The following is a 25,131-nucleotide window of genomic DNA, read 5'->3' on the forward strand; positions in this document are numbered from 1 at the left end:
TCATGACAATTGCTAAAAGACATGGAAATCAACATGGCTCCTAAACCTCAAAGGACACTTTCTGAGAGAAGATAAGATTAAACTGAATCTTCAACAACACACAAAGCACATTTAATGAGTATCATTAAGTACAGATATATACTGTAAAAACATACATAAATAACACATATGAACATTTGTTCCATGGAAAATCAGAAGTTACATTTTTTTGTATGAAAATATACACTTCAGACTTTGATGAAATATAAATTTACTTGATGAAATATATGTCATATTCCATGACATTCAGGACATAAAATCATAATATAACTTATGTATTTCATGCCATGCACCAAACATGAGGACAGTCTGTTTAATAGAAGAATTCCACCCTTGAGGACAGATGGGCATCCTTCACCAAATATATACTCTTGAAAAAAACTTTATTTAAGCAAAAACATATAAAACATATACTTGATACCTTAGATATCAACCCTTTCAAGAAAACCAAGAACTAAACAAATCTCATATAAATTATGAGAAAGTTTGAAATGGTTATAAACATTTCAACATGGCTACCACAATGGCCATGTTAACAACACAATCAGAATGTTAATTGTAAATAACATGCAAACTGTATTCTTATTTAGCGTTGAACAGGATTACAATGGTAGCCAACTATAAACAGCACACAGTATGCCAAAATTGTGATTGAAACAATATTTTTAAGATGGCATCATAAAGGCCATGTTGTATATCAAATCTGAACACCACATAGAAACACATCTGAATAAACTGGGCACAGTAATCTGAATAAATTACTAATATTGCATCACAATGTCAGCCATCCTGAAATGAAATTCTGGTTCATTTACACATGATTAAAACATCAATGTGTACTTTGACATGAGGAGTGTTAAGATATTACAGAAATGTTAAAATGTAATGGTTTGAAACAGACAAATACACAGCTGATGAACCCGTGGGATGGATTTACCACAGGTTCTGGAACGTACCACAAACCAAAACAAGGTATACATTGGTACCGAGCATGACTGTATTAAAGATGAATTTCACAAAATTGAAAACAGTCATTTGCATAGATATTTCAAACCCTGAAACCATGGTAGCACATTTGATGTTTAGAATATATTCACATTGATCACACAGACCTCTAACATTATAGGAGAGACTTATGGCGTAATGTCACGTTCATCATTCAACACTCCTGAATAGAAAAGAGTATATTTCCTTTGTAATGCTTACAGCATAGATCTGAGGCTGATCTTGTTTGATCATGTATGCTCATTATGATGTTCAACACTTGATAAGGATACTGACATATTTCACAATGCCACTTCCAAGGACTGCAATATATTGAAATTTATCCCCCAGAGTGGGCTTCCATACAAGATATCACAGCCATGATATTGCATCACGATGCTTTGTAGATCATAGTCAAGTTATTGGTTACATGATAGTTTAATACTATTCCCATGACAAAATCTCCAGGTATTGTCCATCAGGGCCCAAATAGACATCCATAATATCCCCATCAAAATGCCAGTATTGTCTTATATAAAATTCAGTAGCATATGACATGATAGTATGACCCATTCAAGTATTTGTTTGACAGTGTGGGTCAATAACAGAACAAATATCAAATATTATTGAGTGAGTGAGTGAGTTTAGTTTACGCCGCACTCAGCAATATTCCAGCTATATGGCGGTGGTCCGTAAATAATCGAGTCTGGACCAGACAATCATGTGATCAACAGCATGAGCATCAATCCGCGCAATTGGGAACCAATGACATGTGTCAACCAAGTCAGCGAGCCTGACCACCCGATCCCGTTAGTTGCCTCTTACTACAAGCACAGTCGCCTTTTGTGACAAGCATGGGTTGCTGAAGACCTATTCTACCCCAGATCTTCACGGGTCCAAATATTATTGTAATCCCTTGTATATACAGAAATATGGCTCAAAATGTATTGCTCCAAAGTTGTGAATGTTCCTTTCAAAAGTTGAGTATTTAATAACAATACAACCACATTTAACGTTTCCATCAGTGTGCTGCACAATGTTAAGCAGAATTTTCCCCCTCATGTAAACATAAATGAGGCCCTAGATGTGGGGGGGACAATATCATCTAGAATATCTTGAACACAACACTCTCATATCTCCTCATGTAGGAATACAAATGTGAGAGGTTTCAACCTCTTCGGACCTTGGACAAACCTGTCCTTGATCACTGAACACATAGTCAACCGTGTACCACCTTTACGGTTACCTACAAAATGCTGAATCCATCTGACATTTTCCCATAAACCACAGTGAAATCAGTTTGTTCTTGTCTGCTAATTTTGAACGAGAAGCTGGCTCCTTTCCTGGCTTCCAATGTAGGGCTTCCGTCTGATTCTAAAATGAAACAGATTACGTTTAATAAACATCACATAATATTTATCATTGATACACTCAGCACTCGATCACATTCATATGGTATCCTTAGTTCTATTTGATACCTCTAGCCATTGAAATTTAATTTCTGTCAGGATGTGACCTGACCTGACCTCAATAAGGATTGGACCTAGCCTCTATAACATGTAAAACATGTGCCCCATCCATAAGGTCCTGACCTCATGTCAATGTCGAGGAAAAGTCAGGTGTACTTTCTGAAATGAATTCACATTCTGGCAGCAGCCCGTACAAGGCTGGACCAGACAATCCACTGATTACCACTGCATTCACATTCCGGTGACATGACACCAGCCTGTACAAGGCTGGACTAGACAATCTAGTGATTAACACTCCATTCACATTCCGGCGACATGACACCAGCTTGTACAAGGCTGGACCAGACGTTCTAGTGATTAACACTCCATTCACATTCCGGTGACATGACACCAGCCTGTACAAGTCTAGACCAGACAAACCAGTGATTAACACTGCATTCACATTCCGGTGACATGACACCAGCCTGTACAAGGCTGGACCAGACAATCTAGTGATTAACACTGCATTAGTATTCTGGTGACATGACACCAACCTGTACAAGGCTGGACCAGACAATCTAGTGATTAACACTGCATTCACATTCTGGTGACATGACACCAGCCTGTACAAGGCTGGACCAGACAATCTAGTGATTAACACTGCATTCACATTCTGGTGACAGGACATCAGCCTGTACAAGTCTAGATCAGACAATCTAGTGATTAACACTGCATTCACATTCCGGTGACATGACACCAGCCTGTACAAGTCTAGACCTGACAATCTAGTGATTAACACTCCATTCACATTCTGGTGACAGGACATCAGCCTGTACAAGTCTAGACCTGACAATCTAGTGATTAACACTGCATTCACATTCTGGTGACATGACACCAGCCTGTACAAGTCTAGACCAGACAATCTAGTGATTACCACTACATTCACATTCTGGTGACAGGACATCAGCCTGTACATGTCTAGACCAGACATTAATTTGCCAAGACAAGCAAAGGTTGCCGTGCATATGTTCTCACATTCTTTCACAACCTTAGCGTAAACCAATTTTCAAGCAACATCTTTGTTGTACAGAAAAGTAGACATACCACTGGCTCCGGAAAGAGTCGTCTACAGCTGCCCCGACGGACATGTTCCAGGTAGGCCAGCTTCAGCTGCAGGCGCCACTCCGTTGTTAGGCACTCGCTGCACAGCTTACACTCCTGTAGATTAGACAGATAAAGTAGTACTAGGTAAATTTATGAATTTCACCAATATCATAAGTGTGTGTACCTTTGTGGTTTAACACTGCACATAGCAATATTCCAGCCTTGTGTTGGTTGGCTAGCTGGTTAGTTGTTTAACACCACACTCAGCAAATATTCCAGCTATATGGCGGCAGTCTGTAAATAATCGAGTCTGGACCAGACAATCCAGTGACCAACAGCATGATGATCCACGCAATTGGGATATGATGACATGTGTCTACAAAGTCATCTAGCCTGACCACCCGATCCCATTAGTCCCTCTTACGACAAGCATGGGTTGCTGAAGATCAATTCTAACCCGGATCTTCACATGTTCCGGCCTTATGATGAAGTCTTGTAAACAATCAAGTCTGTACCAAACAACCCATGTACATGTTGATGGTGTCTAACCAGGACCCCCACCTGGGATGAATATCTTATGTTGATTATATTGTGCAAGTTACAAGAAAGATCTATGTATATTAACTGAGAAAATCAACAAAGTCATGCCTATAAACACATGGGTACAAAGAGCAAAACCTGACTTCCATTGTAACATACATGTGTCACATGATACCTTTGATCTGGAAGTCTTTCAACAGTACTTGATGGTGACCTTTAAAATGCAGTGAGGGCTATTTACCAGGTTGTTGCAGTGGTTATGGCAATGGCTACTGCTGCACACATCAGGGAAGACGGAGATGTCCTTGTCTGACACCTGCATTGCCAGCTCATCATCAGAGCTGAAACACACAATTCAGCAAGGTTACAGTTTGTGTCATAGTCTCACATTTTCATATTGTTTCTGTTTTCAAAAGTCTGACCACTTCAGCCTAACCATCATGTATACTACCAGAAAAGTTAAAGGACACCTTAATTGTATCACTTATCATAGTAAATGTGTCATGAGAGTTATGTATAATGCTTGCATATTGCATTTTATGTCTGCCTCCAAACGATTTTTCACAATTTGCACTGAGAGACTGTTACCATGGTTACCTGGTATAGAAGTTGTTGGATGTGGGGTGGATGAGTCCCACGAGACCCAGCAGGTTGAAGATGACATGTTCGTACAGACGCTTGTTCTGGGCGAAGTGGAGCGAGGACAGGTTCGGGGACATGTTGGCCTGGAAACAAGTCATGTCAGTTTCAGTTTAAACTAAAACCATATTTGAGTTAAGGCACTTAGAAAATTGACAATGGGTCCATATTAAAAATATTCACAATGAGTTAAAAACTGTCGCTCATGATTGAGCCATTACAAACAAACTCAGTTCTAGTTCAGTGGCAGAGAAAATCTTGAGGACAGGACAACTATACCACATATGCATGGTTAGGACTTATATTGCTTACCTCCATCAAATACACGTTTAAGTCTTCATCCAGGACGAAGTCAAATCTCACCATCTCAAAAAAGTTTCTGCAAGAAAATTCCTTCTATAAATATGTTGTTGCTTCAAAAAATGAGAAGAAAATATTTCAACCATTACTGAATGCAGCAAAACATAAATCATTATTCCGAAAGATCTTTATCCTAACTACAATGGATAGTATTGTTGGTTAATATTACTAGGGAACAGTGTACGTTTCCTTAAGATTCCATGCACTTTTTATATGATCATGATATGGATGTGATACAAATGCTCTTGTGAATTGATGTATTATATTGTTAGCCTGATATCGCAACACAGTGCTGTATTGAGGCATCGTTACACCACCAGATGACACAATCAGTGTTATTGGGGCACAGTGACAGACAATCAGTGTTATCGGGGCACAGTGACAAACAATCAGTGTTACTGGGGCACAGTGACAGACAATCAGTGTTATTGGGGCACAGTGACAGACAATGAGTGTTATTGGGCACAGTGACAGACAATCAGTGCTATTGGGGCACAGTGACAGACAATCAGTGTTATCGGGGCACAGTGACAGACAATCAGTGTTACTGGGGCACAGTGACAGACAATCAGTGTTATTGGGGCACAGTGACAGACAATGAGTGTTATTGGGCACAGTGACAGACAATCAGTGCTATTGGGGCACAGTGACAGACAATCAGTGTTAATGGGCACAGTGACAGACAATCAGTGTTACTAGGGCACAGTGACAGACAATCAGTGTTACTAGGGCACAGTGACAGACAATCAGTGTTATTGGGGCACAGTGACAGACAATCAGTGTTAATGGGCACAGTGACAGACAATCAGTGTTACTAGGGCACAGTGACAGACAGTGTTATTGGGGCACAGTGACAGACAATCAGTGTTATTGGAGCACAGTGACAGACAATCAGTGTTATTGGAGCACAGTGACAGACAATCAGTGTTATCGGGGCACAGTGACAGACAATCAGTGTTATTGGGGCACAGTGACAGACAATCAGTGTTATTGGAGCACAGTGACAGACAATCAGTGTTATTGGAGCACAGTGACAGACAATCAGTGTTATTGGGGCACAGTGACAGACAATCAGTGTTATTGGGGCACAGTGACAGACAATCAGTGTTAATGGGCACAGTGACAGACAATCAGTGTTACTAGGGCACAGTGACAGACAGTGTTATTGGGGCACAGTGACAGACAATCAGTGTTATTGGAGCACAGTGACAGACAATCAGTGTTATTGGAGCACAGTGACAGACAATCAGTGTTATCGGGGCACAGTGACAGACAATCAGTGTTATTGGGGCACAGTGACAGACAATCAGTGTTATTGGAGCACAGTGACAGACAATCAGTGTTATTGGAGCACAGTGACAGACAATCAGTGTTATTGGGGCACAGTGACAGACAATCAGTGTTATCGGGCACAGTGACAGACAATCAGTGTTATTGGGGCACAGTGACAGACAATCAGTGTTATTGGGGCACAGTGACAGACAATCAGTGTTATTGGGGCACAGTGACAGACAATCAGTGTTACTAGGGCACAGTGACAGACAGTGTTATTGGGGCACAGTGACAGACAATCAGTGTTATTGGAGCACAGTGACAGACAATCAGTGTTATTGGGGCACAGTGACAGACAATCAGTGTTATCGGGGCACAGTGACAGACAATCAGTGTTATCGGGGCACAGTGACAGACAATCAGTGTTATTGGGGCACAGTGACAGACAATCAGTGTTATTGGGGCACAGTGACAGACAATCAACCAGGTAGAAGAAGTATAAGATAAAATATTGTGGATGTCAACTTCTTCTTTATTGCATCAGGGGTGGAAATAACTTTAATATTGCTAGTGTACTCCGGTACAGTGGCACATATAAAATCACTTGCCCTGATAATCTTTTCCTCTATACCGGTTGTTTTCTTGTTCATTTTTTAAAATAAGCAACATATTTAACATTGGAAAGTCAACTAGACACCGGTACAGTTTGATATACAAATTTGCTTGCCTGACAGAAAAAAACACTGGACTCGGATGTCGGGCAATGGGTTATTTCCACCCCTGTGCATACACAACATTTCTGGGGTTTTCCTTGCCCTTTTCAGGTGAATGATGAAGGGGCAAGGAGGAGCCCAGAAACGTTGTGTATACAATAATGAAGACCTTGACATCCATAGTATTTTGTCTTATACTTGAATACCAACTTCTATATGCCTCTCAAAAACCTCAGGTACAAGAAGCTACAATCAGTATCAGGTGAAGAATCAATCAAGGTTCTAATTCTACCCAGATTCACAGTAGAAACTGAAAGTACTATCATATTGTGACCAGGTACTGCAATCAAGTGGAATAGACCTAACAGTGAAGCTGCCACCCGCACTACACACACCTCGTACTCTTGTACTTGTTGGTGGCTTCAATAAGCTTGGCCTCCTTATCCTTATATACTGTCAGTATGGCAGATCGGATATCGTCCCACACCTTCTTGTAGTTCAGTCCTGAAATAATAGGACATTATCAGTAGTATAGACAGACATAATAAACTCTGCAAACAAACATATTAATTATCAGCCTTTCTACTGGACTCCCCATTTTACATCACTGTGGACAGCAACATGATAATTTGAGTGACACTGTTTCACACAGGTTTAAACAGTAACATGACACCATCAGTGGGCATCAGAGAGTGTCTAAAACTCCCAAAATTCTTTTTAAAGAATTACCAGTCCGGATGCAAACTTGCCTGTCTGGTTTTCAACAATAAAAAAACTGCGACTGCCATTTCCAACTCGCGCAAGCTCCATTCACTGTTTGTAGGCATCGCAATGAACTGCATAGCACTAACAGGCAATGAACTGAGTTTAGGTAAACTGAAATTTGTTATGATAACAAGAACTGTCCAATCGTAAGTAGTTTAACATAACTATCATAATACCTTAAACACCTCAAACTGATGACAAGAGAACCTGTCTGATATTATGAAATATTTACTGTTAGGGGTAAAAATATCTAAACCCTAACCGGACAGGCTACTTTTGAAATTTGACCGTCCGAGATGAAAATAGACCGTTCCGGACGATCGGGCAGACAGGAATTTGAAACGCTGCATCAGATGGTTGTAACATAACACCTTCAGTAGATATCAGGTGGTTGTAACATGACACCTTCAGTAGATATCAGGTGGTTGTAACATGACACCTTCAGTAGACATCAGGTGGTTGTAACATGACACCTTCAGTAGACATCAGGTGGTTGTAACATGACACCTTCAGTAGACATCAGGTGGTTGTAACATGACACCTTCAGTAGATATCAGGTGGTTGTAACATGACACCTTCAGTAGACATCAGGTGGTTGTAACATGACACCTTCAGTAGACATCAGGTGGTTGTAACATGACACCATCAGTAGGCATCAGGTGGTTGTAACAGGCCACTTAGTAGACATCAGGTGGTTGTAACATGACACCTTCAGTAGACATCAGGTGGTTGTAACATGACACCTTCAGTAGACATCAGGTGGTTGTAACATAACACCTTCAGTAGACATCAGGTGGTTGTAACATAACACCTTCAGTAGACATCAGGTGGTTGTAACATGACACCTTCAGTAGATATCAGGTGGTTGTAACATGACACCTTCAGTAGGCATCAGGTGGTTGTAACATGACACCATCAGTAGGCATCAGGTGGTTGTAACAGGCCACTTAGTAGACATCAGGTGGTTGTAACATGACACCTTCAGTAGACATCAGGTGGTTGTAACATGACACCTTCAGTAGACATCAGGTTGTTGTAACATGACACCTTCAGTAGGCATCAGATGGTTGTAACATGACACCTTCAGTAGACATCAGGTGATTGTAACCTGACACCTTCAGTAGGCATCAGGTGGTTGTAACATGACACCTTCAGTAGGCATCAGGTGTTTGCTGTCACTCACCTTTCTTCTGTAGGTAGGCATTAAAGGTGTTGATAAATGAGTAGTTCATATTATCGTACAGCTTCTTCAGAGATGGCAGCTAAAACAGACACATTTCAACATCACAGTTTGCAAGACCATATCCTCGAGTACACTCCCTCTAAGGCTGCATGAAAGAATAATTTGAAAGTTTTTTTGACATATGTTTTTTCATCTCATATGCATTATGAAGAACGTAGGACTTATTAAACTGTTAAAAAAATATATCAAACACTCCTCAGTAAAACATATTTCCTGTGAGACAAAACAACTCCTGCCATACTAGCTCGTTGACACTGTTACTAGCAACAAGCCAGCAGGCCGACTGTACCTTCCACATGGGCGTGTAGTCATCCTTCACCACATACTTCTCCAGGACGTGATAGTCAAAGGGGTAGTAGTCTTTCACACAGAACCTGAACACAGACACACACCCATCAGTCCTTCCATGTAAGGAATGCTTCTACTTATTGTTACAGATATGGCTCTATCAGATGATTACAGGTAGGTCAAAATAAACATATACACCTGTTACTGACAACTATCTAATTTGGCATAAGATTGTTGGGGAAAAATATACACTAATTGTGTTTGAAATTGTTACATTGAGGCCAGATTCTTAAGATCAAATAAGATGTTCAACCAATTAAAATAAAATTTAAATGATGTTCATTTTTGCATTTTTGCTCTGATTTGTTGACTCTAGAAACTGAAATACCATGCATGGTAAGGATGTAAACATAATAACAACATGTTCACAAGCAGAAAATTACCTATATATCTATATTCTTTATTATATAATTACCAGTAAAAAGTATTTTTGTTCGACCTCTTGATAAGAGCAGAATCAGCATTATTCTGAAGTGATCCTACAATCTCCACACCTGTGTGATGACAGGGACACTCACCTGAAGAGAGCATCCCCTTCCACGATGTACAGTCGTAGGGGGTCTATGGAGGTGAGAATGGTGTAAACACCAATGTCAAACTTTCTGGAACACAGAAGGATATTTACAGCACAACTCCTCTGATGGACTCAAGCCTGGGGTTTTTGGCACAATATGCAACATAAGGATAGAATTTCTTTTTCAAATGTACCACAGAGCATTCATAAAGATATTGAGACATGCCTTTCAGAACTAAGGGTGCTTACAGACAGATTGAAGAAGAAACTTTCAATCCATTTTTGTACGAAGTGAATGTCATTTCATGCTTGTAAATAATATTAACTGGAATTTTGATCCCCTCCTCATCATTGAAATCGATTAAACATTTTCCAACTTCTGAATCCTCAGGTTATTTTGTGAATCAAGACATTCCTTAGGCTATATTTCCACATGATTACCCAGTCTACCTGTGTGGAAGTGCACCTTTTGTAGCTCCAAACAATACACAGAAACCTATGGTATTTGCTTTTGTTAAATCTTGATTTCTAGAACTGACCTTTAAAATCTATTAACACATATCAAAATTGGAATTCTGAAAAAAGTAAACGGCAAATGAACAGCTGAGATATTATTTAGGTACTTCACTACAAACATTTGACTGATGTAGACAATGACGGAGATACAAGCAGAGTATTAACAAAATTGCCATCTGAAACAGAATTAACTAAAAGAATGTCTGCTCATTGGTATAACAATACTGGCCTGACTGGACCAAATGGAGAAAAACTTACAAAATACCCAAAGATACCTTTCAGTATCCAGTGTGAATGTAGAGGAAAAATGGTATCAAAATGTTCAAATGTTACTTTGATCTCTGGCTAATTACACACATATACCAATCATGAGTAAGTTGTGTTAATAACTGTTTTGAACAGTATTCAAGTCATGTCACAGTGTGTCAACTTCATGTGGGAAGAAAGCTTGACATGTGTATTCGTTGACTGGTCAACTGGAAGAAATCATTCATAAAACCATGACTGATGGTAAAATCTGATGCATGTCCAAACAGTAGTTGGTTATTGAGTCCTCACCTTCCATCGACGAGGAACGGCTTGGCCACATACTCCTGTACAAATGTACCCTCCTGCGTCAAGTCAAGGTCTACAGGAGAAGAGAGGAGACAGTCCAGACACCAGGGGAGATAATCACCAGGGGGAGATAATCACCATCATGCTTAGCCCACAACAAACTAATGACTTGCTCTTGTGATTCCCCATCCAAAGTGAGAATAAAGGAATGTATCATGACACTAAATCTTTAAAACTGAGTGTATATTAACACTTATTTTGTAGCAAAACCATGTTGCTATATAGAACCCTTTGCATGTGTTAACTAAAACAAAATACTATTTTTCGATTTTACAAATGCTAAACAAGACTGATGTTTGAATATAGCAACCTGTTCTGTTTCTTATCAGAAAAACATATCTTAAAACTGATATCTTTTACAACAATGAAAAATAGGACTACAAGATTCTGAATGGCAAACCGTTAATTTGTTGTGACCCAAGCAATGTCAACACCCAGCACAGACACCACGGAAATGAAAACCTATTCATTATTAAAACAGAGGCCTTGCCTTCATTCCAGATAAATCTTACCTGACATTTTACATAATTCTAATTGATAACAGACAAAATATATGTGTTTACCTTTAATTTCTTCACACACAATCAAGTCAAGTGTACTTTTTGATGCATACTTTGATGAATTACAAATCATGAACAATTTCAGTTTGGATTAAATTAAATAGTTTTTTTTACAGATTGGTAAACATGGTACAATAGAATATGAACTGAAAAGTGAGAGACTATCATAGGCATTCAACAAAAGAACTGAATTGAACTATAACCTCATCAAATTTTGACACATGCTCTAGTCTGGGGGGGATAAGTCCTCAAAAGCAGGTTTGGGTTCAAACGTTAGAAAATCCATTGGGTCAAACCAGTTCATTCTTTTATTCATATGCAGATTACTCTTGGACAACCTGGGACAAGAGGCAGTATGTAAATGAATATTTTACTCCCTGAAACATTCAAAATACTTTCTTTGAAAAAGTAAAAACATTGAATATTTTAAGCAAAACAAATTCCCAAAATTCCCAGAGCCAGTGGTTTTTTTTTTAACATACACTGTCTTTGACACGGAAAAGGAAGAAATTGTTTTGGTCATGAGTTTTTGGACCCAAAATGAAGTAGAGCTACAGCAAGTTCTAAGCCTGACTAACAACTAGACAACCACATCTAAGGGGTGAAACATCTCCCACTGCAGACAGCAAGCTGGTCCTACCTTTTATGTCCTTGATCTCGATGCCACGGTGGTTGTTGCTCTTCTGCACCCACTTGGTACCAGGGTGGTCCTTGGCCTGGTGACAAACAACAGACAGGGTCAGGCGAAAATACGGCTTCACGTCATGCCAAGATTACTGCTGTCACATAGCAACAGGGCTGTGCCTAAGACAAGTACATGGGTGTCTGCGTGTCAGACAGGGTGAGGCGAAATACGGCTTCACATCATGCTGTCACATAGCAACAGGGGTGTGCCTAAGACAAGTACATGGGTGTCTGCGTGTCAGACAGGGTGAGGCGAAATACGGCTTCACATCATGCTGTCACATAGCAACAGGGGTGTGCCTAAGACAAGTACATGGGTGTCAGAAGTGAAATGGGTTTGACATTCTATCCAAGATCAAAGGTCATGTACTGCAATGACTATGTGTGCATGTGTTATTGTGTGCATGCATGCATGCAAGAGAAAGATGGCCATACATGTGTATGTGTCAGTGGTGAGATGTGGTTTAGGCATTAAAGATTACTTCATTTTTATAGCATGTCTGCACGTCTGTGCAGCTGTTTGTACTTGTCTAGTCTAATCTGAAAATTGACAGCCCACTAAGGCATCATGCAGCAGCATGGAAATATAGACATGCCATACTGTCCGGTCTAGACTCAGTTGTCAACAGTTGTCAACAACTACCATTGTCTCCATAGTTAGATGCTACCACAATGACAGAAATAGAGAATATCACATTCATTGTTCATTCTTGTTAGACATCACTGAACATGGCATTTAATAATTAATATGTGCCCAAATAGGACCATTATTGACATTTCTATAGATATGCATTATTAAAATCTTCCAGTTATTGCACACAGGACAAGACTCAACATCTCTATTTAAGAATTTCTTCTTCTAATGGTAATTCACACGCTTAGTTTTCAGATGACAGAAAAATGGTTTCCCTCTTCCTGTCTTCAAACAAAGGGCAAGGTCATCATCACCATCACCATCATCATCAGAATAAGTAAAAACAGCCTTCATCTACACACAACACGTAGTGCTACTGTTGACATCAACCCTGAATGTTGTTCAGTTTGGGCCAAGTTTTTGGCCACTGCTGGTCTTAATCACTTACATAGGCTCGGAACTTGTCTTTATCGTAGGGCACTTTAAATGCACGTGGGATGAACTGCATCTTGGTGGAGGCGAGGCTGGCCTTGTTGGTGATGTACCCGGACCCGGGGAAGTGATTCACCTGGAGGACACAGATACACAGAGCTACAGAAGAATCGGAATCTGTCGCTACACAGCTACAGTGCTACATCCCAACTACATCATGGCTACAAGTTAACCCTCGTCCATTTTATGAGCCTGTGGCGGAAACTAATGAATGGCTGCTTTAAGGATATTCATTTTTTTTCCTAAGATAGCCTAAGATAGGTACATGTATTCAATTTATTATTCTTTATTTATTACCCTCTCTGTCCAAAAAGAAGGGAGCAAGAATGTTCTAATTGAATAATAAAGAGCAGAATTACTGTCTTAAATCTTTAAAAGATTTAAACAAAAATATACAAACATACTTTTTTTGTGTTGCAATACTAACCCGTTGATGTGGTTTCAGGTTGGACAAGGATTTGGCGAATGCAATAAATGGGTAATCATGTGACCAGAGAACATCCCACTCGGACTCCTGACTTCCTGTCACATACCCGACTCTCTCAAACACATTAAATACGTGCTTCAGGTAGCCCGTCTCAATCTGAAACACAGGACATTCATGGCTGGAATATATTGAATACCCATGAACTTCACCATTTCCTGTTGATTTTCAGGCAGTTGCAGAGATAACAGTTGAACTTACCAAACAAGCAAATAAAGGGGATTTGCAAAATAAACCATGACATACGATGAAAACCCTTTGAAAACAAACATTTATCATGATTATTACCATGATGTGCTCATGGAGGATCAAATTTAGCAGCCTTGACCAAGGGTGAATTTCTCCTCTTCCCTGCCCCCAAGACCATGGGCTGACTTCCCCTGATTCACCCTCTACCCTGCAACTGAGACCACAGGCTGATTTCCCCTGACGCACCCTCTTCCCCACCATCCAGACTGTGTGTGGACTTCCCCTGACTCACCCTGTTCCCTGCCCACCAAACCACAGGCTGGCTTCCCCTGACTCACCCTCTTCCCCACCATCCAGACTGTGTGTGGACTTCCCCTGACTCACCCTGTTCCCTGCCCCCAAGACCACAGGCTGACTTCCCCAGACTCACCCTCATTCCTGCCCACCAGAGTGAGTGAGTGAGTGAGTTTAGTTTTACGCCGCACTCAGCAATATTCCAGCTATATGGCGGCGGTCTGTAAATAATCGAGTCTGGACCAGACAATCCAGTGATCAACAGCATGAGCATCGATCTGCGCAATTGGGAACCGATGACATGTGTCAACCAAGTCAGCGAAACTGACCACCCGATCCCGTTAGTCGCCTCTTACGACAAGATAGTCGCCTTTTTATGGCAAGCACATGGGTTGCTGAAGACCTATTCTACCCCGGATCTTCACGGGTCCCTGCCCACCAGACCACAGGCTGACTTCCCCTGACTCACCCTGTTCCCTGCCCAACAGACCACAGGCTGACTTCCCCAGACTCACCCTCTTTCCTGCCCCCAAGACCACAGGCTGACTTCCCCAGACTCACCCTCTTCCCTGCCCCCTAGACCACAGGCTGACTTCTCCTCTTCCCTGCCACCCAGACTCACCATCTTCCTCGCCACCCAGACCACAGACTGACTTTCCCTGACTCACCCTCTTCTCCACCACCCACGCCACGTGCTGACTTTCCCTGACTCACCCTCTTCTCCACCACCCAGACCACAGGCTGACTTCCCCTGACTCACCCTCATTCCTGCCCACCAGACCACAGGCTGACTTCCCCTGACTCACCCTGTTCCCTGCCCAACAGACCACAGGCTGACTTCCCCAGACTCACCCTCTTTCCTGCCACCTAGACCACAGGCTGACTTCCCCTCTTCCCTGCCACCCAGACTCACCATCTTCCCCGCCACCCAGACCACAGACTGACTTTCCCTGACTCACCCTCTTCTCCACCACCCACGCCACGTGCTGACTTTCCCTGACTCACCCTCTTCTCCACCACCCAGACCACAGGCTGACTTCCCCTGACTCACCCTCATTCCTGCCCACCAGACCACAGGCTGACTTCCCCTGACTCACCCTGTTCCCTGCCCAACAGACCACAGGCTGACTTCCCCAGACTCACCCTCTTTCCTGCCACCTAGACCACAGGCTGACTTCCCCTCTTCCCTGCCACCCAGACTCACCATCTTCCCAGCCACCCAGACCACAGGCTGACTTCCCCAGACTCACCCTCTTCTCCACCACCCAGACTATAGGCTGACTTATACTCCTGACTCACCCTCTTCTCCACCACCCAGAATAGAGGCTGACTTATACTCCTGACTCACCCTCTTCTCCACCACCCAGAATAGAGGCTTACTTATACTCCTGACTCACCCTCTTCTCCAAGACCCAGACCATAGGCTGACTTCCCCTGACTCACCCTCTTCTCCACCACCCAGAATAAAGGCTGACTTATACTCCTGACTCACCCTTTTTGCTGCCACCCAGACCACGGGCTGCTTGTACACGGCCTTCCCATCACGCCCCTCTGGTACAATCAGTCCAGAGTGGAGGATGCTGTGATCCTCCTTCATCTTGTGCAGCTCGTAGATGTTGAGGATGGTGAGGATGATCCCGAGGAAGAGAATGACCCCGACGATGTAGATAAGCTTGCTCGGGGTGCGGATACGATGACGGTGGCCATAGTTGTCCATACCCTATGACAGAGAATGAGACACAGGAAGAATAAATATATGTCATTTAAGTCAACGTCAGCAACATTCAAATTACATCATCATTATCTATTCTGGACAAGGCAAACCCATGTTGTGCAGCACGACAAAATATTCACAGAATATGATGACACAGAATCAGATCACACATTGTAAACACCCTATCATATGTCGGCTGTCTCTTGTGACAATCAAGGTACTGAACACTTATTTTGACCCTGTATCAGAATGAGTGAGTGAATGGAGTCTTGTGTGTGTGTGTGTTTGCGTGCGTGCGTGCGTGAGTGTTATTCATAACAGAACATAAGTCTGAAATAAAACTTATGTTTGGACTTTGGAAATATCTTTGGTGGGGTAGCCTACTTGTTAAAGCGTTCGCTCGTCACACCGGAGACCCGGGTTCGATTCCCCACATGGACAAAATGTGTGAAGCCCATTTCTGGTGTCCCTCGCCGTGATATTGCTGGAATATTTCTAAATGCGGCGTAGAACCAAACTCACTCACTCACTTTATGAATACCGCACCTGGGCTAAGATATAGTCCAGTAATACGACAAGACAAATCAGTCATGGCAGTCCTGGTAGCATGTGAAGCCTATAAGAAATATATTTGAATCAGAATCAGAAACACCAGTGGTTGATAATGTGCTCCCCAAATACTTGTTCACCCCAAGCAGGACGTACTGGGACAGACAGACTACGATACGAAACATCTCTAAAATAATGCTTTAATACTATAGCAACAAACTGTACGTATGCCAAATTCCTTGTATTAGAATATCAATGGTTAAAATATTTCCCTGTACTTAAAGAGCACTCAGATATGAGATATTTTTTTTATCTAAGAACACCTTTTGATGTATCGGACCCATTGCACAAATAAACTGGAAAAAATACTATGACATTTACATAATAAATGCACATCATGATTCATGATAAACTGGTGATTCAGAACTTGAAAGGGTGTTGTCAATCACAATGACAAGGAATGGGTAAACTCTTCATTACAACTGCCATCGGGCAACTTATAGAAGTTTAAGTGAAGTATGTGATTAAGTGGATAATGTATCCATCCTTCAACTCAGTAAATATCATTTTACAAACAGCTGACAGAGTGAGTGAGCAGGAGTGAGGGAGTTCAGGAGTGAGTCCGTGAGTTTGGGAAGTTTGTACAAAGAGTTTCATCTTGAACAAACAGCACATTTTACTTCTGTAACGAGTGCCCTTTGGCAAAGATGAAAAACATACATTCCTATCCTGTGATAGATTTGTATACCAGGAAATCCAGATTCATCTTGCAGGAAATAGCATGCTTATATAAATACCCCTCACCACAGGTAGGCTAACATTCAGTGCCAGAACTAAATGTTATTTAAATATATACCGGTACCGGTACATCATTAAAATAATAAGCAAATAATATCCAAATTGAGCCCAGACCAATGCTTAATTTCTGGCTAGAGCAGAGTCCATCAACAGTCAGGCTATATTTGAGCAAGAGTTGAGTGAAAGAAGAGTCAGTATTGAGCAGGGCTTGAGCAGAGCAGTTTGGTTAATACCATGGCTCCAGCTAATTAATATATTCGGCATGATGAAGGTCAGAGAAATTTATAGCTTTTGTAAAACCTATCAGCATGGGATTCAAAAGCATTATAACTGGTTTCTTGGATGTGAGAGAGTGAGTTAGTGAGTTAGTCACTTACACAGACATCACAAGTTAGTTTCAGATCAGGAAACAACTATACTCTCCTTTGTCATGTTTAACAGCAGTAATAAATAAAACCTGATATTTCATAAGAATGACATTAAATAAAGAACAAGATACACCTATATTTTCTAACAGGCTTGACACTGTAAGCATGGTAATCCTCGTGCTGTCAGCTGTCTACTAAATTCTAGCTGTACAACTACTTAATAATGGTTAGGACAGATTTTTATCTACCTGGTAGGACATTTCGTCTCTATTTGCAGATTCTGTATTAAATATTAAACTGGGACATGCACAGGATATGCAGAGAGAGTCTGTTGCATCAATAAACACAAAGCATAGATATTGCTGACAAGAAGTAGGAGAACACCCGATCAATATGGTTAAATTGTCACGCACTAAATAACCGTATTAGTACATCTGAGACTCCTGTCTATGATCAGAGGATTCTGAGTTGTCTAAGGGACACAACTCTGTACCATGGCTCCTTAGATGACTGGGACACCTAGTACATATGTGAGCAAATGCTAGATAACATGAAAGTTAGTACAGTTGAATTTTTAAAGAAAACCACTGAAGGGTGTTCACAATGGCCTTGCAACTATAATAAATTGGTTCTAGTTTCAGCAAAGTTTGACCTAAGCTTGTATTCAGCTGAATTTCTGAAAACAAATTTAATTAATTTTAATATGCCCCCCTAATCTCCAACCCCTACACACCTCAAAGTGTGTGAGAGATTCCTATCATCTGGGAATATGAAACTTTTACACATAAACTGAAACACATAAACTGAAGCTGTTAGTTCTTATGGGTGAGTGAGTGAGTTAAAATTTAACGTCACCTCGGCAATATTTCAGCCATATAGTGATGAGTTCTTATGGAACGAGAAGAGACATTTACAGAAGAAATTGAAAAGGTCACCCAAAACATGACGACTTCAGATGCAGTGTAATTACAGCAGTAATCAGGTTTTGGAACGTTTTGGGGGGAAAGGTCATGGCAGGTGTCGTATCTAAGATTAGTGAGTTTTAGTTTATAGTGGGGATTAATATAGGCTTTCTCAGTGGCAAGGCATACAACGTCATAAAAACATCAGGAAAAATTTCTCATCTGGAATTAAATATGTTCAAATTCCATTATAAATCATAAGCTGATAATGAACATTGTATTTTGAAAAAGTGATTTGTATTAAACACACCTTATAAGGAAAGCAGACTTAAAGTTCAATTCTTGGTGGTGCATTATTGTATTACAAAGGTAATATGGACATATGAGAAATTCAAAATATTCTGACAATTTTTATTTTTCCTAAATTTGCCTTTTGCAGATACCAAGTTTGAATCCTATATGAATCCCTGGTGCATTCTGGCACCTTGCCATGACTGTGTTATGTGCTGCAGGCGTCCATTGACAGCCACTGTATACTCACAGGGTACTTCATTCTGTGGTACTGATGGTCCATTTGCTCTTAGTATAGATTCTCAGATTTACTACCTGACAGTGTAAAAATAAAAATAAATTAAAACAGATAGAAACACCTTGTGGTGGTGGTATCAACAACGTGTGTATATTACTGTGAACGATACTAAACATTCATCACTTCTAAAGATATGGGTCTCCTTTCACGAAGCAACCTTTACTAAGGTTAACCTTAACTCCCATTCTTTAACATTGCACTAAGGTTACCTTAGTGACTTACAATCACCTTAGTGCTTTGTGAAAGGAGGCCCAGGCATTTAGGTTTCTACAATACCCAAATTGTCCTGTTCATCTCAAATACAACTGGAATTTTCTTGTAGCAAAAGGACTCACCTAAGTATAATTAATAATATCCTTGTAAACTACTATAAATCAAGAACTGGCTTGTATGAGGCTTGGGTGGTGAATGGATCTGGTGCACTTATCATTACTTATCATACCCTGCATTAAAGAGGATGGATGTATGTAAAGCGTCAACAATAAAATATATGACAAAATCAATACAAATTGTACAACACAATGATTAATACAACATAATTTGTTGCAAATTCCTACAGTGCCCATGAAGACAACGTATAATCAAATTCAGGTTTACATACAAAATTAATTATTAGAATTTTATTCAACCTAGTTCTCACCTTCTAATACAACGTAATACCTGAACAAGCTTTGATCCAAGCAATAATGGTGGGATTAACGAAATGATGACATGCTATTAAATTCTGTCCCTTGTCTGATATGGATAACAATCTCAAGGAATAAACATCGGAATTAAATGTTCATCTGGAACATTGGATGCCAACATGCTATGTTGCCATTAACCAGAACACCATAAAGAGCTGCTACAACAATCTTGAACAGGGTACATCACAGGTTGCACTGAATGGCTCTCCAGGCAATTCAATATTTAAGGAAATACATTTTCTGTGAACATACACGAATGAGGAATGTGGGTCAAGGAGGAAGTTGGCATGTTTATTACCTGAATTATGAATGTACTTTTTTAATATCCTTCGCTTGGTGGTCACAAGTAAGAGTAAGGATACTGAGTGACTGTTGTCTTAGCCGCAGTCTGCAACATGTCAGTTTATCATGGCGACCTGTAAATGTTTCAGCCAGGAGTATGTTCTAGCACCTGTTTCTAAGTTTGTCTTGTGTTAAAGGCATTCCAAAGGCTAGTAGAATTTACGTTGTCACTATTTGGATAGGGTCAGTGAAGTCGCCTAGTAGTTAAAGTGTTCACTCGTCAAAGATCCACATTCAATTCCCTACATGGTTACTATGTGCAAAGACTGTCATTGCCGTCTCCAAAGATATTGCTGAAATATTGCTAAAAGTGGCATAATACAGTATTCACTCACTGTCAGGGCTAGTAAACATTTTATGTTCATTATTATATAAACTAGGGCTTGATATTATGAGTAGCGTATCACACACTTGGGTAAAATAAACAACAACACAGAAACTTACTACCTGGCTCTTACAAGCAAATGTTGTTAAGGACGAGTTCTATCCCAGAATCCCCAAAGGAAATGTGTCTGATGATGTGATTAAATATTCATCAGAAAAATAAACACTAATGCTTCAGTTAGCAGTCTTGCAGCTTTGTCATGTCTGAGCCTATAGATAATCAACTCTGGACCAGACTAGGAGAATAAAGAATCTCACAGTCAGGGCACTGTGACATGCACTGAACAATGTCTAAGAGACTGCATGACCAGTTGACTGACCTGCCTCTTGCTACCAAAAATATAGCACAAGTACGCAGTCATAAGAGGTGACTGAATGGATTAGGCGGTCAGGCTTGATGACTTTGGTTTGTGTCTGTGTTTCCTAATGTGTGTGGATCGATGCTCATGATATCGAACACTGGATTGTCTGGTCCAGACTTAAACAATCACAGACTATCATCAAACAGCCAGAATACTGCTGAGTGTGATGAATTGTTAAATTGTTGGGAGTCAATGACACTTAACAACCTTATAAACTTAAATGAAAAATCTACTAGATGAAAAATACTCTATTCTGGTATTAGAGGTTTCAAATTACACTTAAACCTCATACTGTTTCCTTAAACTAAAAACGTATACAGAATAACCTGGCAACTGCTCAGTCCTGTGAAACAAACAACACTGACTGTATAGTATACAGCTGCCTTCTGTGAGTGTGAGAAACAAATTGCATCTATGTCCGGGTATGTTCAACACACACATCCACCCTAAAATAGAAAACTACGCTGAAGTGTTAGAAATTGTGATAACGCCCTACTCCAGCCGATAAGCTGGGCTCAAAAACATATTTGATTGATCCATGTTTCGCAAGGAAAATGAATCAATTGTGTATTGACCCGTGCATGCTTTGAGTCAATATTGTAGGTCAATAACAATGAGTTTATGTACTGCTACAAATTCCTGCTGGTAGATACATGTCGTGGTATCCTGTTTGACACCCAGATAACAATGATTTATCGATATCAAGGCTTGGTACTCTAGATACATATTTCAAAAATCAGTATATATATGATATTTAACATAGTCCATCCACTGGAACAAGAACAAGAAGTGAATGAAGCCGACTGGATCTGAAGTGTTGTTTTCACTACGTTCTTACTCAAGCCCATGAATGGTGAAGGATATTTGACAGATTACAACACTCACGAGGCAGTTCCTCTTCTACTGCGGCCAGTGCGTCTACCAAAGACTCAATGAAGTTGTAATGTACATTTCACAAGCCGGTAAACTCCTATATTGCGGAAGACACGTTACCGTTGACACACGTAAAATAAAATCTGCCAAGTCACTGTCGTGGTCACTGGTATTGTGTGAATCTCAATGATTAATGGGCTAGGGTTGGGGGGTTGTTACATCAAGCGTGACGGTGTGTCGTCACTTACCTCGACAAAACTACCAACCTATTGCTGCTCTGTACTTGTGGTGCTGAGTCCTGATGGGCTTTAGTTGCACGTTTTCTACAAAACATGACTTTACACTGTGACAGTTCAACTTACGAATCTAAAGCTGTCAGAAAACAGCCCGTGTGTCCGGACATATTAGAGTTACCGCCCTTTGCTCGCATTGCTTGTGCGTGAGGTTCGGCTGGGGGTTCACTCTCCTACCCAGAGTTCCATGCGGCAAGCCAGTATAGTAACGCTAAGTCATCACTGCACCGGACAGTCTGTCATACCAGGGATACTCTACAACTTATAGAGTCTCCCTGGTCATACAGACCCTGAAGCAAATATATCCAAGAAAGCCCACGCAAGTCTAGAAAATGTGGCAAGTCTAGATTTCCTCAGCTTCAGGGTCTGTACCAATCTGCTGAATCCACAAGCCAGAATATGGCTTGTAATTGTCAGTTGATCTCTAGCTGTCACTAGTGTTTAATATTAACTCATGGGGAACCTCCCCCCACCACTCCTCAAGACCCCCACTGAGCCAAGACCTCCTGCTTCTGCCTGTCCTCTTACTCCAGACAAACAACATGTCTGAAAATGAAAGAAGTCTCAGGGCTCCTTTTCATTATATTTTTGTTTTACTATTATTTTTTTCCAGTAAAATATGTTCATTTCAGAGACTAGTTGTTAGTCTATGCGCCGGAGTGTGGCTGGGCTTGTATTTATCGGAAAGCAGTGATCGGGCCCACCAAGAGCGTTGCACAAAGGGGCATGCAACAGATGTTAAACATACAACATTACCATCTTTAATGTTATTATAGGAATGATGTATATTAGTTGAAGTACTTATAACAACCGTGTATGTATACACGTGTACCGACGTCCTAGTACAAATTTGTTTCTATTTCCGTTTACTGTACATTTGCTTTATTAGTTTTAAACAAAGCCTCGGATATTTGCAACTTTATCAACTCGTGTTGATATATTTGATATCAGAAGACGCGAGGGAGATATTCTATCTATCATACAAAATCATTCTTCATCGGTTTTCAGTGAAAAATGTACATCGCTGAACACGGCATTATCATTAGATTTGCAGTGCAGCGATGTGTCAAAGTATTATGACGGCATCAAGTTTATGACGTCATAAATATTGTGATGTCATCAGTCTTTGACGTCATAACATTGTGAGTCATGTAATTGATGATGTCAAAGCATTGTGATCTCATGTAATTGACGATGTCAGGGCATTGTACGAAATCTGTCAAAACGAGAAATCGTTTGATCTCACACAAGCAATATCTCCAGTGGAACACAAGTTTTTAATGAAAAATACATTTGCTTTATAGTATTAAACAAACTCTATGTGTTTGGCAATTTAATTTGGAAACACCATACTATTTCATGAAAAGGCCACCCCAAATACATTGTACATTGAAAAACAGAAGTTTCCACTGACAAAACGTTAGTCTAGTTGCTGGCACTGCCAGTTCGAATGCTTGTTCAGCCCTTAAGTATACAGTGCTACTTCGTCACACATAAATGTACAAATCCTAATTATATTGGACAAACCAATGATGAACCATACCACACAGAAATCAGCTAGGTCCGAAGGGCACAACGATTTGTAATTTAAGAACTATCCAGCTGTACACTGGGTGGTGGCTGCGGCAGCTTGACCCCTGAGAGTTTCTAATGCTTCAGTCCTGCCCCACACTAAATTACACGTGGGAGATATGGTGTCTCCTTAGTTCGAAATATTCCCAGCAGTGAATGTGTACCCGGTAAGATGACAGTTAACCCTCCAGAGTATTAGAGACAACTTGAGTTGTGTGCTCCCCAAGGAGATGAGAAAATCAATCCAGCTGCATACTGATACATTGACCAGGGAAAATACTGTTCATAGCACTTTGAGGATGCTTTAGGCTGTGAATTTGGCGCATTATTATATACATCATCATCAACAATATCCTCGTCATCATCATCGATGAAGAAACTATTACCTATTACCCGTGAACAGCAGAGAAATCGAAATCCACCCAATAATGTAAATATACATCAGTATAAACATGAATGAAAAAGAAAGTGGTGACAAGAGACACAATCCCACCCATGTCAATAGATTGTTGCCTGTAGGTGGTCGTGATATTTGCAGACAGAAAGGAAAACAATGTGTATTGTGTACATGCAGTGGAAGGAGAACAGACCTGCACAGCTTCATCATGGCACCAACATGGCAGATGAGTAAAGCACATCGATGAAGGTATGCCCTTGCCAAACCATTACAATGTTTGCCTCCTTAAATGTCGACCCAGCGATCAGTCAGTTTTAAGGGTAAGTTTCTGTGTAAAAAAATCCGATAAAATATCCCTAATAGAGAATCCGTGACTTGGATCACAGTATGCTTACGTAGTCCAGAAAGAGAAATTCCATGTATTACAAATCCCACTGCATGTCCCGGAACGAAGCAAGTCTGAGAGGTAAACAAGTGTGTCTCTAGTACAAGATGTTGACAGCAGCAATACATAGATTACTGTCTGGCATACCACGTGATAGATAAATCTTACCACAGCTCCTGAAAGATCTTTGTTCGACACTGTCCGGAGGGGGTTTACCTGTACAAGTTTCACAGAACGGACATTATCGCCTGTAGGTAGCTTGTGTCATTTCCAGATTGTCAGGGAAACAATGTATTGTCAGTATGTTGTTGCTGACAACGCCTCGAACGAAAAAAGGAATGATAGATGCATTTATATTGAACGTATGCCTATTGATCACATGCATATTCAATACTAGAGTATATGGGAGTATATTGAATTCGGTGTATGGTGGTGTTTCAGGGCATGAACTATCTATCGGTTGTACTTCACGTATGCGAT

The 25,131-nt window shown here is 40.7% G+C and overlaps 1 protein-coding gene across 7 annotated transcripts; it reads right to left on the bottom strand.

Annotated features, from left to right (window-relative positions):
- Positions 1-1,835: 1,835 nt before the first annotated feature.
- On the bottom strand, positions 1,836-24,909 carry LOC124287389 (probable tubulin polyglutamylase ttll-15). 7 transcript variants are annotated; one of them, XM_046723915.1, is made up of 16 exons: positions 22,253-22,424; positions 19,310-19,374; positions 15,930-16,157; positions 13,898-14,053; positions 13,427-13,546; positions 12,301-12,376; positions 11,044-11,113; positions 9,974-10,057; positions 9,397-9,481; positions 9,048-9,126; positions 7,495-7,603; positions 5,067-5,133; positions 4,713-4,840; positions 4,357-4,456; positions 3,576-3,689; positions 1,836-2,397 (listed from the first exon to the last, which is right to left on the bottom strand). In XM_046723915.1, the coding sequence occupies exons 2-16, from the start codon at positions 19,340-19,342 to the stop codon at positions 2,266-2,268; spliced, it is 1,581 nt and encodes a 526-aa protein (XP_046579871.1). In that variant the 5' UTR covers positions 19,343-19,374; positions 22,253-22,424; the 3' UTR covers positions 1,836-2,265. The 7 variants fall into 7 exon arrangements, with proteins under 7 accessions (XP_046579871.1, XP_046579869.1, XP_046579870.1 ...); XM_046723913.1 differs by having other exon boundaries at positions 22,271-22,423; XM_046723914.1 differs by lacking the exon at positions 22,253-22,424 and adding an exon at positions 22,017-22,197.
- Between the last annotated feature and the right edge of the window lie 222 nt (positions 24,910-25,131).

This window comes from Haliotis rubra, unplaced genomic scaffold, assembly GCF_003918875.1.
Source record: "Haliotis rubra isolate DU_JTF1 unplaced genomic scaffold, ASM391887v1 Scf40, whole genome shotgun sequence".
In the NCBI taxonomy this organism is placed as follows: domain Eukaryota; kingdom Metazoa; phylum Mollusca; class Gastropoda; order Lepetellida; family Haliotidae; genus Haliotis; species Haliotis rubra.

Excerpts from the sequence above, each read along its gene's own strand:
- LOC124287389 (XM_046723915.1), bottom strand. The coding sequence starts at position 19,342 with ATGGACCATCAGTACCACAGAATGAAGTACCCT. Across the intron at positions 10,058-11,043 it reads CCGTTCCTCGTCGATGGAAG|AAAGTTTGACATTGGTGTTT; the intron begins GTGAGGACTCAA and ends TCTGTGTTCCAG. Across the intron at positions 9,127-9,396 it reads ACTACACGCCCATGTGGAAG|CTGCCATCTCTGAAGAAGCT; the intron begins GTACAGTCGGCC and ends TGTCTGTTTTAG.